A 15661-nucleotide genomic window follows, 5' to 3' on the forward strand; every position below is an offset into this window, starting at 1 on the left:
TCGTCTCTTTAGACTAACTCTGTGCTTAGTGCCCTTACTTCTGCCTCATTCTATGCTGAAGTAGCTTTTGTTTCTTTTTCCTTGTCCTTCAGTGTCTACCAGGGAGCTGTCACAGGCATTCTTAAATGGAAATTAAGAATGGTTCCCCCCACAGAATTCCCCACCCTGGTCTTTGTTTTCTTTCTTACTTTTTTTTTTTCCCCCTTCTTTTTTAAAGAAATTTTATTGCAGTCTAGTTGATTTAACCATGTTGTGTTAATCTGGCTTTGTTTTCTGCTCTGATGTAGCTACTGCTGCTGTCCATCTTTGCGCTGCAGGCCCAGGGCTAAGCTGAGCACTCAGTGCTTGGACTTGGGTAGCTGTCCCCCAGCAGCGCCTTCTTTGTGTTGTTTTCTGTTTCTCTGGATAGAGGCAGATGGCCACCATAAAGGAAGAAACCTACTTACCAGTTATATAGGCCTCAAACCCAGTGTATTTACATTTTCACTCTGAAACTTGAGAAGAAAAGCTAAAGGGCAGTGCCATTTGGGGTCATTTATAGATCTTTTATGTTTGTGTATAGATGTCTGTAAGGATTAGTCAACATGCTTTAAACAGCAGCACCTTTTAAGGGCTAAAGGAACTGGTAACACAGGAGGGAAATGCTATGATATGTACATTTCAGTGACTTGTGTTGCTGGTTGCTCTGGAACATTCTTGAATAGAGAGATGTGAATTGTAGTAAATGGAAATTGCTAGGGATGTGTGCATGGAACAGGGATGGCCAGCTGCTTCCTTTCTTACCTCTTTCCCCTCCTATACATCTTTTTTTTTTTTTTAAGAAAAAGAAAAATGGTAAAGTTAGAAAAAATCTAATATGTATGTATTTTTCAATATTGAATTGTATTTTTCTTAAGTCCCTCATTTCTATATCGGTATGTAAGACAAGTCTGCTTTCTTTGAAATTGGATAGTAATGATCTGTGTAGAGAGCCACCGAACTTTCTTTCTTTTTCTTTTACAGATACCATATTTCTATTTAAAATGATCGTGCCATTTTCAATCAGGCAGCCCATCCAAACATGCGGACCTATTATTTCTGCACTGACACAGGAAAGGAAATGGAGTTGTGGATGAAAGCCATGTTAGATGCTGCCCTGGTACAGACAGAACCTGTGAAAAGGTAAAGGCTTGTAGGGAAAATAATGGTGATTTCCACTTACATTTTATTCCATGCCTTGCAAGTATGTCATTATCATAGTACATATCATTTTAGTAGTCATGATATGAAACCACTTCTTCCTCAGAAAGCAAGGATTAATTCACGTTTTATATTAAACTAGTACACCTTTAGTTAGTTTGAAAACCACCTGCATTTTTATTCCACCTTCCCTCTTTATTCATTTTCACCTATCAGTGTACTGAGGTGAATGCAGAATCCTAACATTCCAACTGAACGTTCTTTCTTCTTACAGAATTACCTTTAATTTCCGGTAAGTATATTTTCAATTGCTATCTTAAAAGTACACAAGACGGTGTTTTTTAAGGTTCTGAATCTTAGAAGGGAATTTATATTCATGAAGTTAATTTCATTGTGTTTTTATATTATGTTGGATGTTTTTCAAGTTTAATAAATTAAAATAAATTTTTTTTTTTTTTTTTTTTTTTTGCGGTATGCGGACCTCTCACTGTTGTGGCCTCTTCCGCTGCAGAGCACAGGCTCTGGACGCGCAGGCTCAGCGGCCATGGCTCACGGGCCCAGCCGCTCCGCGGCATGTGGGATCTTCCCGGACCGGGGCACGAACCCGTGTCCCCTGCACCGGCAGGCGGACTCTCAACCACTGCGCCACCAGGGAAGCCCTAAAATAAAATTTTTTGATGAGTTTCATTTCTTTGGCATTTCTGGGTTAATTCTGATTGTTTTATGATGAATGTCTCCAGAAAATAGTTCATCAAGCATTTAGATTATTTCTAAATATATCTACTTCTTGATGAATTCTACCTTCTTTCTTTTAAAACTCCAGGGCTTAGATTCTTCAGTAATATAAATATGTACTGTTAAAATTGATCTAAGTGTGATTTTTTTCCCCTGCTTTAACATATGAATCATTTTAATATTTGACTATATTAAGAACTAGTGAGGGCTTCCCTGGTGGCGCAGTGGTTGAGAGTCCGCCTGCCGATGCAGGGGACACGGGTTCGTGCCCCGGGCCGGGAAGATCCCACATGCCGCGGAGCAGCTGGGCCCATGAGCCATGGCCGCTGAGCCTGCGCGTCCGGAGCCTGTGCTCTGCAACGGGAGAGGCCACAACAGTGAGAGGCCCGTGTACCGCAAAAAAAAAAAAAAAAAAAAAAAAAAGAACTAGTGAGAGGAAATCTCTTTCTAAAATATGTAAATAGCAGCTGAATAATGGGCTTACAACATTTTTGTTATATATTCCTATAATTTGAAGAAAGATCTATGATACAGTTAAATTTTTCTTCCAGTCAGCAACAATTGAGCGCATATCTCATATAAGGAAGATCGCTAACTTGCAAATTTGATCTTTTTGCTCTCTTCTCAGGAAATTATATGATTGTTACATTGTAAATCTCTTTTTTTTTTAAAGTGTACCTGTTAATAAAGTCTTTTGACTGTGTTGGTTAAAAGACTCAAGTTGATGCTATATAAGTAAATTTGTGCTTATTTTTTAAAGTATCTATTCCAAATTAATCACTAGTAATTAGAGCTAGGGAAAAGTATGGAGAAAAAAAGGAAAGAAGGTCCAGGGTTGAACTCTGGGACACCTATTTTTAAGAGTAACCACCTTGGGGCTTCCCTGGTGGCGCAGTGGTTGAGAATCCTCCTGCCAATGCAGGGGACACGGGTTTGAGCCCTGGTCCGGGAAGATCCCACATGCCACGGAGCAACTAAACCCGTGCACCACAACTACTGAAGCCCATGAGCCACAACTACTAAATTCCGCGCTCCTAGAGCCCGTGCTTCGCAACAAGAGAAGCCACTGCAGTGAGAAGCCCGCACGCTGCAGTGAAGAATAACCCCCGCTCGGCACAACTACTGAGCCTGTGCTTTAGAGCCCGTGCGCCGCAACTACTGAAGCCCACGAGCCACAACTACTGAAGCCCACGTGCCTAGAGCCCATGCTCCGCAACAAGAGAAGCCACTGCAATGAGAAGCCGGCGCACTGCAACAAAGAGTAGCCCCCGCTCCCTGCAACTAGAGAAAGCCTGTGTGCAGCAACGAAGACCCAATGCAGCCAAAAATTAATTAATTAATTAATTTTTTTAAAAAAAGAGAGAGTAACCACCTCAACCGTATACATTTTCTGGGTTGAGAGCTAATAAAAGGAAAATCTGCTTTTGGAATTCCATGTGTAAAAGCAACCTGAATGGATGTAAAAATGAGGTGATTATGATTGACAGCTAGAGAAAATTTGTAGGTGAAAAAAATTCATTGAAAATCTTAAGATAATATTAACTTAAGAGTAGAATTTTCAGGGAATTGTTTAGAATACAGAAATCAATATAATAATTAAGATGTATGATTGCCAGGTAATTTCAGTATTGTGTGTTCACTTATCCCAGAATTTCAACTTCCGTTTTCTTTTCTTGTATTTTCCACTCTAAAAACTAATAATTACTCATAATTTATGGTGATAAAGATGATATTCAATATTTTGTTTTGACTGTGACAACTATTCGTTGATTATGTGCTCACAGCAATTTTTATCCAGTTGTGTTGATATAATTTGCCCTATTAGCCAGGAATTGTTGAATACCACCTAATGGCCCAACCTGGTGTCAGTCGCCATTATCCTCTAGAAATTATGTCCTTTATTCTACTTCTAGCTCTCAGCATTTTTATTCTGCCTTGGTAGTCTTAATCATTCAATATGAAGGTACCTAATTACTATGCTATTTCATTTCATAAGATGGGGAGATTTTGTTTACTTGGTTTTAAGGTATTGGGCTCTTTTTCCCGTGTGGCCAGAATACTTACAAATGTTTATCACGGCATATCACCTAAGAGATAGAACATCCAGTTTTTATCTAGATAGTTCATTTCTTCTAAATTTATAAAGTATTTAACCGATGAATTACAATGTCATTGTCCCCGAGTGTGCAGAACCTTGATGGCATTAAAAAATCTAAGCATAATATGCATTCTCTGAATAATTTCCATCTCTGGGCCCATTATTTTCATTTTCTATGTTTGCATGTATTTTCTGCAGTAACTTAAATGTCACTTTTTAAAATTGGATCACAAGTTTTACATTATTTATGTTATCTTAGCATACATTTCTGAATCAGTTTTGGTTCCACTTAGAGAAAAGTCAGCATGTGTCTTTTTTGATTACATCTCTTAAATCTCTGAGAAAAATATTGAGGAAAAACTCATTGCAGTTCTAATTTAAAATAATAGCTTTTGGTAGACAAGAGGTAACTAGTTTTAAAAAACCTTTTCAGATATTTGATATTCAATGTTAAAAAATCCTCCCCACCCCTGAATTTAGCACGGATAAATGTGCTTTTAGTATAGATCTTCTCTGACTTTTATCTTTCAAGGGAAAGAAGCTCTATAGCATATCTTAGTAAACTTTAACGGTGTCTGATATTCCTTCCAACCTGGAAGCTATGAGTTTTATCTAACATAAATATATGGATAGTCCATAACTCCAAAGAAAATAGTCACATTTCCTTTGATTTTTTCTCACTGATTGTGTTCCTAACGCGCTCTCTCTGTATAGCTGTATAGGATATGTAGAGATTATGTATTTTCTACACATCACTGAAACTGGCAGCAACAGCACACTGAGGATCCAATAGGAGCATTACTATGTATTGAAATGTGCAAGGTTGGCCAGTTCCCGAGAGGGGCCTCCCTGGTGTGGTATGATCTTGGCAATTTCATGCAGGTTCAGACACTCAGCTTGGTCTTGTCAGATCCTGGAAGTGATTGGTCTCAGGGAAGCTGATTCTCATCAACAAGACCCAGATACAGCAGCTGGCATGGTGAGCAGTAAAACTGCCCAGTGGCCCAGGCACATACTGCTGAGCAGCCCATTCTTCCTGCGGTGATGTGGACACGAGATGCCAGATTCGAATCCACAATTGCTTGATGAGATGGAATGGTAGTGGTAATAGAGTCCGTGGCAGCCACTGACTTACTCATCTAGTCCTCACAACAATCTTGTCTCCTTGGTGCTACAATTTTCCCCATTCACCACAGGGAAGATTGAGGCTTGGTCAGTTTCTGCACCTTGCCCAAAACGCAGCTAGTAAGAGGTAGAGCTGTCAGCTGAGCACATGCAGTCTGGCTCCAAGAGCTCTTACCTGAAACTCAGGTCCTCTTGAACATAGACACAGAGAGTTAATCAGTCGTAGGGTTCAGATCTTTGATAGCATCAGAATGTAATTTCCGTTGCCACAAACCAGAGTCATGTTTGTCTCCTGGTGAGTTAACCCTCCTGGCTGGAAACCATGTTATTTCAAATGACTAGTTACTGTGGTCTTTTAAGTGTGGATTTTTGTGGTTTCACTGTCAAAGGGCAATCTTATTTGCTTTCTTTCCAGATTTCTAATGGTGGGGACACGCATCACTTTTTTTCCTCTAGTGCTTTATATTTTAGGTTTAATTTTTTTTCCTCTTTCTGTTTATACATTCTGGTGTCGTACTTGAGTTTTCATACTACAATACTGGGGATTTGTGCAGACTTCTCTGTGACCATTTCGGGGTTTTTTTTTGGTAAAGTCGAAGGTAATTTTATGTTTTTCCTAGATTGAATCCCAGAAATAACATGTGCATTACTTCATCTGATTTACTCTGGCTTTCTTCTCTGATTTCAGAGTGGATAAGATTACATCTGAGAATGCACCAACTAAAGAAATCAATAACTTTCCCAACCATAGAGTGCTAATTAAACCAGAGGTCCAAAATAACCAGAAAAACAAGGAAATGAGCAAAAATGAAGAAAAAAAGGCATTAGAAGCTGAAAGATATGGATTTCAGAAGGATGGCCAAGATAGACCTTTAACAAAAATTAGTAGTGTAAAATTGAATTCTCTGTCGTCTGAATATGAGAGCGGGTCAACGTGCCCGGGTCAGACTGGACACTACAGGCCAGTCAATGTGAATAGTTCAGAGAACAAAACGGTCAATGTTAGCCTGGCAGACCTTAGAGGTGGAAGTCACCCAAATACAGGGCCCTTACACACAGAGGCTGATCGAGTCATACAGAGAACGAATTCAATGCAACAGCTGGAACAGTGGATTAAAATCCAGAAGGGGAGAGGTCATGAAGAAGAAACCAGGGGGTAAGTGTCTTGTTATGTTCACAAGAAACCTTGTGAACCCAGGTTTCTTTCCTGTTATGTTGGTGGGAGACTGATTTCTGAGATACCAATTCAAAGTATTGAGTTCAAATTGCGTTTGAGATATTACAGCTTCATTACTCATCTTTTTTTGATGGTAATCAGATATCAGTGTTTTTTCTCTGCCTCTCAGTGTTCTGTCACCCAACTTTACTAATAGCAAGGAGTCATCCTCCCTGGCCCAGCACAAGAGAAGGCATAGGCTGTGGGTACAGATCATGTTTGTTTGGGATGAGGAAAGTCGCAAGACCTAGCCTCACCCCTCTACATGCACACGTGCGTGCACACGTACACACACACGCACACACACACACACACACACACACACAGTGAGAACTTGTCTTCACTCTCCCCACCGCCCTGCTGTTTTCCACTAGTAGCTTCTGCAGCTTGATGTAATACAAAGCTCTCCTGAGACATGTAACGTGGAGACCAGAAAGGCTTAGGCTCTCTAGTTATCAGTCTCATTCCTTGGCTTTCTTAAACTCATAATGCACATGGCTAAGTATTATATTTATTCATCTAAGCATTTATTCATTCATGTACACATTTGTTCTCTCATATACTTATAGTATAACTACTCTATGGTAATCATGGGGCCAGAAAGTGAAATACTGAGAAGATATAGTCCAGATTTCTCACAAAGGTTCTTAGTCCAGTAGAGGAGAAAGTTAAACAAACAGGTACAGTATATGGCGATAAATACAGTGATGGAAGAACAGGATGCTGTAAGAAGATGTTTCAGGGACAACCAACACAACCTAAGTGTTCAGGAAAACCTCTTTGGAGGAAGTGAAATATGGGGCAAGATATGAAGGATGGTATGCTTATCTTGGTTTACATATGCAGAACTGATAGAGCTGGGAAAGGACTCCGAAGACATGAGTCTGACTTAGGCACAACTGCTGTGATGATGGATGGGAAGTGAGACTGGAGAGAGAAGCCAGAGGAGATGTATGCAGATCGGTGTTTCAGCAGTATCATCCCTGCTGCAGAATCTGGAGAATGAATTGGAGAAAGTTCAGAAACTATTGGCATGAGTGAAATGAGGAGAGGAAGGGGATGTATTCACGATATAATTGACAAGGCTAGTTGGGTGCTTGGATGTGCTTGATCGCAAACTGGTCTCACTCAAGTCTAATTTGAGCGGCTGGGGGAAATCAAGAATGACGCCCTGCTTTTTGGTCTGGTCATCAGGCGTTGTCCGGTGCCTTTCACTGCATAGAGAAGGTTTGGGAAGAGAGAAGGTAATGAGTGATTGGACAGGTTGGATCTGAGGTGCCTGCAGTCTGTATCTCCAGAGAGAGATCTGGGCTTGAATAAGATTTGGGGTGTCATCATTTATCAGATATGCTTAAAGGTAAGGATGAAAATCAGAAAGAACATTTACATTTAAAGGGAAAAAAAAGGATGGTGGGCCTGCAGAGGAGACCGAAAATAAGGGCTAGAGGAAACGGAGGAAAAGCAGGTGATTGTGGATGAGAAAAAATGTTGTGTTGTGTTGTTAGGTGGGAAGCTGGTGATGCAAGATTTATAACGTACTTTAATGAACTAACAGAGTAAAATTAACTGAAGACTTACTGTAACTCTTACCTCTCGATAGTAGGAAACCAGAAAACAACGAGTTACTAATGTTTTGGTTAAAAGGAGATGAACTTTTGTAATAGTGGAATGTCCTTCCGGTCTGGGTGGCTGTCTGCCAGTCTCTTCTCTCAGGAGTGCAGCTCAGCCAGGGCTGCAAAACCCGACTCCCGTGATTCAGTTGCTCACTTCCGTTTTCTTCTCCTCCACCCTTGGTGCTCACTTTTCTAATTTTCTCAAGGGACAAATTGTGAGAAACAGTTGCTGTTTCAAAAATAAAATTTGATTAGAAGAAAAGCCAGAGGTAGTTCTGGGCGGTGGTGGGGGAAGAAAGGATGTTTTAAAGTACTTATAAAGGATGTTTGAAAGTACTTACTTATAAAGGTAATTGTTTTCAGGGAAACAATAATAAAAATCCCAGCCAGAAGATTTGCTGCATCTCTACCCAGCAAATTAAATCTCACTTCTCAATAGAAGCACTTTTCCTCAAATAAAATCATACTTTCTTAAGGTTGAATGGGTATAGTTAAAGGGGTTCAGTATCTGGAAGTTAATTTTTTTTTAATTGTTGAGCATAAGTATTAGTTTTCAAGCACTTGCTAAAGCCCTTGGTTGAGTATAATTAACACACATAAAGGCTCTTTATTTTGACTGCAGACCTTCAGCAGCTTCTGAAGGCTAGTCTTAGGTTATTTTGAGCTAAAGTTTTCTCCACGTTGCTCCTCCAGCTTCAGCTTCACTGACTGGCGTCCAGTTTGGATCACTGAAATAGATCATCTACATTATCATATGAACTTCGTGCTTAAGAAACAGTTGCGAGGTTTTATAATGAAATAATTTTTATTGGTGGGAAGAAGCATGAGAGTAATACATGGTATAATTGGTTTTGTGAAACTTTATGAAAGGCTGGCTTTTATTCCTAAAGTTCTGATAGAAAGAATAGAGGTTTAATATGGAGTCATGCAGTAGATGCCTGCATCTGTGAGCAGAGCCTGAAAGTTTCTTTGTGAGTAGCGGGCACCGTTCAGATGCCGGGAGCCTAAGCCATTGTTCCGCGTGGCAGAATCACAGGTCAGGGTTTTCATGGTGTTTGACAGGCAACTGCTGATGAATGGAGCACTAAACCTGATGAAGGCACTTACAAAGTTCGTTTCTTAAGCTTTCCCTTAAAAGTAAATCACACTTTGCTTCATTTGAATTTCTTTGGGGAAAACCACTGAAGGAGAATGTAGTTTTTTTTTTAAAAAAGAGGTCTCAAAATGGTAGAAAGTATATGGGATAAAAATAAATATACTTGATGACAACCAGATTTTCCATTAAAATTCTCCGAAAGGAGTTCGAAAGATGGCAGAAGAGCCTTTTATACTTTGTGATCCTTAATTAGCCAAACTTGGTAGGAAAATAGCCTGTTGTTAATGATCACATGATAAGTGTTCAGCTTCAATATCCATCTCTGCCACAGGTTCCAGCTCACGTGTTATGAATGCTTGGGTTTCGTGTAATCAGATTTTCTGAACTGGAATTTAAACATTAGTCCACAGGCAGTTTTTCATGTATTTTAGATCGAAAATGTGTGTCCCCTCTTTATGTGATTATATATGATCTTTTTACAGATTTCCAAATAGGGTATAAAGTTAATATTATTTATGTTCTCAGTATATGCTTCTATGATATAGTTCTATGCCTAACCCACAGCTTCTTGCACAGCAAGGTCTCTATAATATGTCTTGAGTTTATGAATGGTCAAATAAACCAAGGTATATTGGAGTACGTTGCTTGAGTGCTAGGGCAGAATTTCTTGGATGGAATCATCTTCTCCCTGTCTGACACGCTTCCTAAGCATATAGCTGTGGGGTTGCCAGCTCTGGACTTTTTCCAGTTTCTGGCTTAACGGAGAAGGTAGGAATAGGAAGGGAGACCAAGCAGGGGAAAATTAGGAAATGTACGTGAAGAGAAAGCAGCAAAAAATTAAACTCTTTCTACTGCTTATATCAGAGTATTATTGGGTACTTGTCTCCCTCACGTCAGCCCAAAAGTCATCAGATGGTTGGCCCCTGTGTAGTGGTTCTTGGGATGGAGGTATGGGAGGGAGGGTGACGGGGATAAATTTTGAGCAAGCCTGTTTTAAATCAAGACATTGAAAAGCTGAGGGATGATCAGCGTGATGAAGGAAATTCAGTTCAGGGGAATGGTTGAAGAAATTGGAAGTATTTCAAGTACAATGTAAGACATGGGATTTTAGAGTTGTAAGACCACTCTGTGATCAAATCATCTTCTAGATGAGAAAGCCGAATCCCAAAACGTTTCAGTTGGCCAGATATCAGTAGCATGTGAAGGACTCTAGCACTTTTAAGATTACTCCCTTCCTTATTTAGGGGTATCTTTTTATCTTTAAGTATATCATTGCAATAGAATAGTAAAGTTTTTTTAAAAATAATTTTCATACTTTTGGCACAAATTTTAAAACAGAAAGTTGATAACCCCAAGTATTAAAAGGAGTATGAGCTCTCGGTCTTCGCCACACACACACTTGAACATTCTCTCAGTCCCAGAGGTGTAACTTTTCTAAGGTCTCCGCACTTAGTGCGAAAGCAAGAATGAAAGCTTGGCCCTCCTGGTTTTTGATCAACTGCTTTTTCCCACTTGACTAATAATGAAGTTCACTAATATTAAAACATTGTAAAATTCCAGAGATTTGCAGTTTTGTGTCTGAAATATTATACTGGAAGTATTTTGTCTTTAAATAATTAAATTTTGAGCTTTGGCTTCAAGTCATTTTTATTTCTCAAATTAAGAAAAGTTATCAAGGGAAATTATTCCTTCAAGCCACAAATGTACTGATTGATGTACTTCTTCCCATAAACAGTCATGCTCTCAGAAGGCCATGGTACAGTAGAGCATCACCACCTGCAGTCCTTCATTTCCTGTCTTCACACTCTTAGGCACAACTCAAAAACTCTAGTGTTCCATCCACACGCAGAAACCCTATTTAACTATTCTGGTGAGATGTGTGAAGATGAGATTCTAGGAGTTTATTTATATAAAAACAAATAAGATATGAGGACAGACTTGAGATGAGATCTTGAACATTCTTATTTCTGAAAAAAGTTTAATACTCTTTTTTCTTGCAATAAAACTGTACCTTGTGTGGAACTAATAGTCTTTTATGTGAGTGACATAGATGCTGTTCACTTAATATAGTAAATCCATTGAATTGAATTTCATAAAAAGATTAAAATCTGTTCATTAATCACTTGTACCCTGTATAATACTTTGGTCTTTAAAAAAAATAAGTCCTAAGTATATATTTTACCTACCAAGAGGAAAAAAAAATTTTACTCTAATTTAGAATCTGGGAAACAACTCTCCTTCATTTTTACATTCCAATTGTTCTTTTATTTCAGAGTAATCTCTTACCAAACATTACCAAGAAATATGCCAAGCCACAGAACCCATATCGTGGCCCGCTACCCTGAAGGCTATAGAACACTCCCAAGAAACAGCAAGACCCGGCCAGAAAGTATCTGCAGCGTAACTCCTTCCGTTCACGACAAGACAGCTGGGCCTGCGGCTGAAGAGAAGCGGAGATCCATGAGAGATGACACCATGTGGCAGCTTTATGAGTGGCAGCAGCGTCAGTTTTATAACAAGCAGGGCACCCTCCCTCGCCATGGCACCCTGACCAGTCCTAAAACCATGGTTAATATTTCTGACCAGACAATGCACTCCATCCCCACATCACCGTCCCACGGCTCCATAGCTGCTTATCAGGGCTACTCCCCTCAGCGAACCTACAGATCAGAAGTGTCTTCACCAATTCAGAGGGGGGATGTGACGATAGACCGCAGGCACCGGGCCCATCACCCCAAGGTAAGACGTCTGTTCATCCAGGCTTCACTGCTCCTCCAAGGATGCTGCGTTTTACTTCTAGTGCACGTCTCTCTTTCTCTGAATGGGAGAGACAAGAACATGGGGAGGAGGTAGGCAAGGCCAGCTCTTTTTTTGTCTTAAAAATTAAGGAAGAGTATTCTGCAGTGTCAGAATCTCATGTAGAAAACCTAAGCTTGCAATGCTTCATCCCTCAGGAGCAGCTCTTTGGAACAGATGCATTATGTATTCTTCCCTGCTTGATAGCATGTCTCATCAGCTTTCTCTGTAGGGTAAGACCACACATATTTTGATTGGCCCTTCATACACTCAAATGCTACGCCCACCCTCTTCTAGCATCCCTGCAGTCTTGTGTCAGGCCCTTCATGTTCTTTGCTAAGATAAAAGTGCTAACCTCAGGACTTTCCTGGTGGCGCAGTGGTTAAGAATCTGCCTGCCAGTGCAGGCGACCCAGGTTCCAGCCCTGGTCGAGGAAGATCCCACATGCTGCGGAGCAACTAAGCCCGTGCGCCACAGCTACTGAGCCTGCACTCTAGAGCCCGCAAGCCACACTGCTGAGACTGTGTGCTGCAACTACTGAAGCCCGTGCACCTAGAACCTGTGCTCTGCAACAAGAGAAGCCTGCGCACCGCAACGAATAGTAGCCCCCGCTTGCTGCAACTAGAGAAAAGCCCGCACGAACGAAGACCCAACACAGCCAAAAATGAAATAGATAAATTAATTAATTTTTTTTTTAAAAAAGTGCTAACCATATCTTCTAACCAGCGGAAGATATGGCATATTGAAATACTCCTCAGGTGCCCAATTGCATATTAAAGTAACAATGCTTACTGATATATGTACTTTTTTTTTGCTCAGCGGCCATGGCTCACGGGCCCAGCCGCTCTGCGGCATGTGGGATCTTCCCGGACCGGGGCACGAACCCGTGTCCCCTGCATTGGCAGGCGGACTCTCAATCACTGCACCACCAGGGAAGCCCACTTGTTTTTGGTCCATGCCTCGTGGCTTGTGGGATTTTAGTTCCCTGACCAGGGATCAAACCCATGCCCTCATCAGTGAAAACGAGGAGTCCTAACCACTGGACTGCCAGGGAATTCTCTACATATACTTTTTAAAAAATTAAGTTATAGAGATCATGCTTTAATTTGCACCTTAAGTTGGTATAAGCCTTGCTTAGTAGAGTTTTTGAAGTGAATTCGAGTGCTTTGCATCAATCAGCTCTTCATAATGCTGAAGCAGTTGTTTTGATCAGTCACCCTATGTGTGCAGCTGGGTCTCCAACGTCTGTCCTAAAGTGAAAAGGAATTTTCCTGTCACTTTCTTTTTAATTCTAAAGAACACCTTGCTTTATTCCATTTTGAAAAGCACCTTTTCTTATCCTTGCGATGGGCTGACTCCTTCAGTTACATCATTGCATAAAGCATTTGCTTGATTTTTCCATAAATAAGCATTAGATAGAAATTACTAAGTCAATCAGGAATTTTCTTCTGGAGGAAGCTTTCGTTTGTCTCACCAAAAAAAGCTCACTTTGAACTCTGCTGTAGCAAAGGTCAATATTTTGTCACTTCGTACATCCAAAGACTAATAAAAATAGTAACAGTATTCAAGAGAAATCTGATCTAATACAAATTGTCAGTGCGTGGTTGATGAGTGTTTTCATGGCCAAAATTCATCATCTCTTACAACAGCAGGTATGAGATGCGTGTGTGCTCTCTAGCCAGTTTTCCCAGTCAACTAAACATCTCCTCCTCCCAAAAACCTTCTCCAACATTGCCAGTTTTTCTTTCAAACTGTCCTATCATCTTCCTTGATGTGATCAGTGGTTCTCAAAGTAGGGTTCATGGACCCTTAGGGAGTACCTGGGGGGGTACCTGAGGGTCCCCATGACCCTTTCAGGGAGCCTGTAAGTAAACTCAGAATTATTTTTATAATAATAATAAGGCATTATTCATTGTGTTACCATTTTCTAATAGTGCGAAAGCAACAGTGGGTAAAAGTACTAGCACCTTAGCCTAAGTCAAGGGAATGGTTCAGACTATGCTAGTGGTCATTGTAATGCTTCACTGCCACAGACTTGCCTTAAAAATAAATCCCTTTGATGAAACAGTAAAAGATAATTTTATTCAATCTTGACTTTTCATTCCATAGCATTTTAATATTCTGTGTGATGAAATGGGAAATGTACTTAAAGCATTTCTCTTTGCATACCAAAGTGCTAATAGTTGTCTCAGGGAAAAACACTTGAATGGTTATTTGAGTTGCCAGCAGAACTAGTTCCGTTTTTGTTTTTGTTTTTGTTTTTCAGCCTCTAAGTTTTTATTAACATGGGTTTTCAAAAATAAGCATCTAGGGACTTCCCTGGTGGTGCAGTGGATATGACTATGCACTCCTAGTACAGGGGGCCTGGGTTCGATCCCTGTTCAGGGAACTAGATCCCACATGCATGCCACAACTAAGAGCCCGCCTGCCGCAACTAAGGAGCCTGCGAGCCTCAACTAAGACCCGGCACAACCAAGTAAATAAAATAAATATTTTAAAAAAAAAACAAACAAGCATCCATACTAGTGTTGTGGGATGAGGGTGGGAGAAGAAATTCTGCTGTATTGGTAATAAAGCTCCAGGTTCATCCCGTCATGGATCTCATAGTCCCCCAGAGACAACGTGGTCCTTAAAAATCATGTACCACTTCTTCAAAACAATCTTGTTCCAATGGGTGCCAGTTTGGGCTGCAGTCAGCTTCTAAGGTCCCCGATGGTGTCATCAGTATTGCATTTAACTCAGACCTTCGTCCCTAGATGGTCGTTGCAGACAACCTCGATCATCCTGGCTGGAACTCGAATCACCCAGAACCGTCTGATGCCACAACCTTCTCACTCTAGTGCAGAGCCCAGGCCTTTTTTTTTTCTTCTTCTTCTTTTTTTTTTTAAATGAAACACCATTTTTACTTGAAAGAACGAATGACAAACTATAGTTGTTCAGACTTGGTATTTGACAGACACTTCCTCAGAGTGAAACGTTAGCCTGTCACTTCAAGGAAAGCAACCCACAGTACCTGTCACCGACCACAACATTTGAGCTTTCAAGCAAAAATCAGAATTTTGGAAGTCTTGTATCTGCCTCTGTGAGCTTGACAGCTCTCTGGTGCTTAAAGGTCAATGATGGTATTAACAGATAGGCGCTACTGATCTTGTAGACTAACATGTGCCAGCATTTGGAACATCTGCATAACCCACTGAGCCAGTGTTTGCCGCATGGCCAGTGTTTGATGTCTCAAAATCATGGATGGGTAAAAGATTCCTTTAAAGTGCAAATAGACCAATGAATGGATGTCAGTGTGACAGAGTACAAAAAGTTCATTGATACGGTTTCAGACACCACTTCGCAACTAACCTTTAAGAAAGTACCACTTTTTGACCTTTAGTGCAGTATCAAAGAACATCTGCAAATATCCAAAAAACCTATTCAAGTTCTCTTCCCTTTTCCAATTACATATATCGAAGGTGGCTTTTCTTCATGTACTTCCCCTAAAAGAGATGATCACAACAGATCGAATACAGAGGCAGATATGAAAATCCAGCCAGACATTAAAGAGATTTGCGAAACTGTAAAATAATGCCACTCTTGTCACTAAAATCTCCTTTTTAAGGATGTAAAGGGCTCCTGAGACCAATAAGTTTGAGAACCACTGAGCCATACTGTATGGAATTACTCTGTTCATCAGTGTCTGTATTTTAGTCCTGAAGTTTTAGTATCTGTCTTCTTTCATAAGCACCAATAGCAATTTTAAATGGCATTTTATAATATAATTTTCATCACTGACATTGACCACAGAATTTATACTG

At 40.3% G+C, this 15661-nt stretch overlaps 1 protein-coding gene and 1 pseudogene across 7 annotated transcripts in view; one reads left to right on the forward strand and one right to left on the reverse strand.

Moving 5' to 3' along the window:
* Positions 1-15661, forward strand: part of PLEKHA5 (pleckstrin homology domain containing A5) — a 240960-nt gene that overhangs the window by 163913 nt on the left and 61386 nt on the right. For all 7 annotated transcript variants that reach the window (XM_060024366.1, XM_060024367.1, XM_060024368.1 and 4 more), the window contains exons 9-11: positions 1046-1161; positions 5826-6293; positions 11336-11801. In XM_060024366.1, coding sequence (XP_059880349.1) covers positions 1046-1161; positions 5826-6293; positions 11336-11801 — 1050 coding nt within the window. The remainder of the gene's footprint in view (positions 1-1045; positions 1162-5825; positions 6294-11335; positions 11802-15661) is intronic.
* Positions 11809-15660, reverse strand: LOC132433530 (ubiquitin-like protein 5 pseudogene; annotated as a pseudogene).

This window comes from Delphinus delphis, chromosome 11, assembly GCF_949987515.2.
Source record: "Delphinus delphis chromosome 11, mDelDel1.2, whole genome shotgun sequence".
Classification (NCBI taxonomy): domain Eukaryota; kingdom Metazoa; phylum Chordata; class Mammalia; order Artiodactyla; family Delphinidae; genus Delphinus; species Delphinus delphis.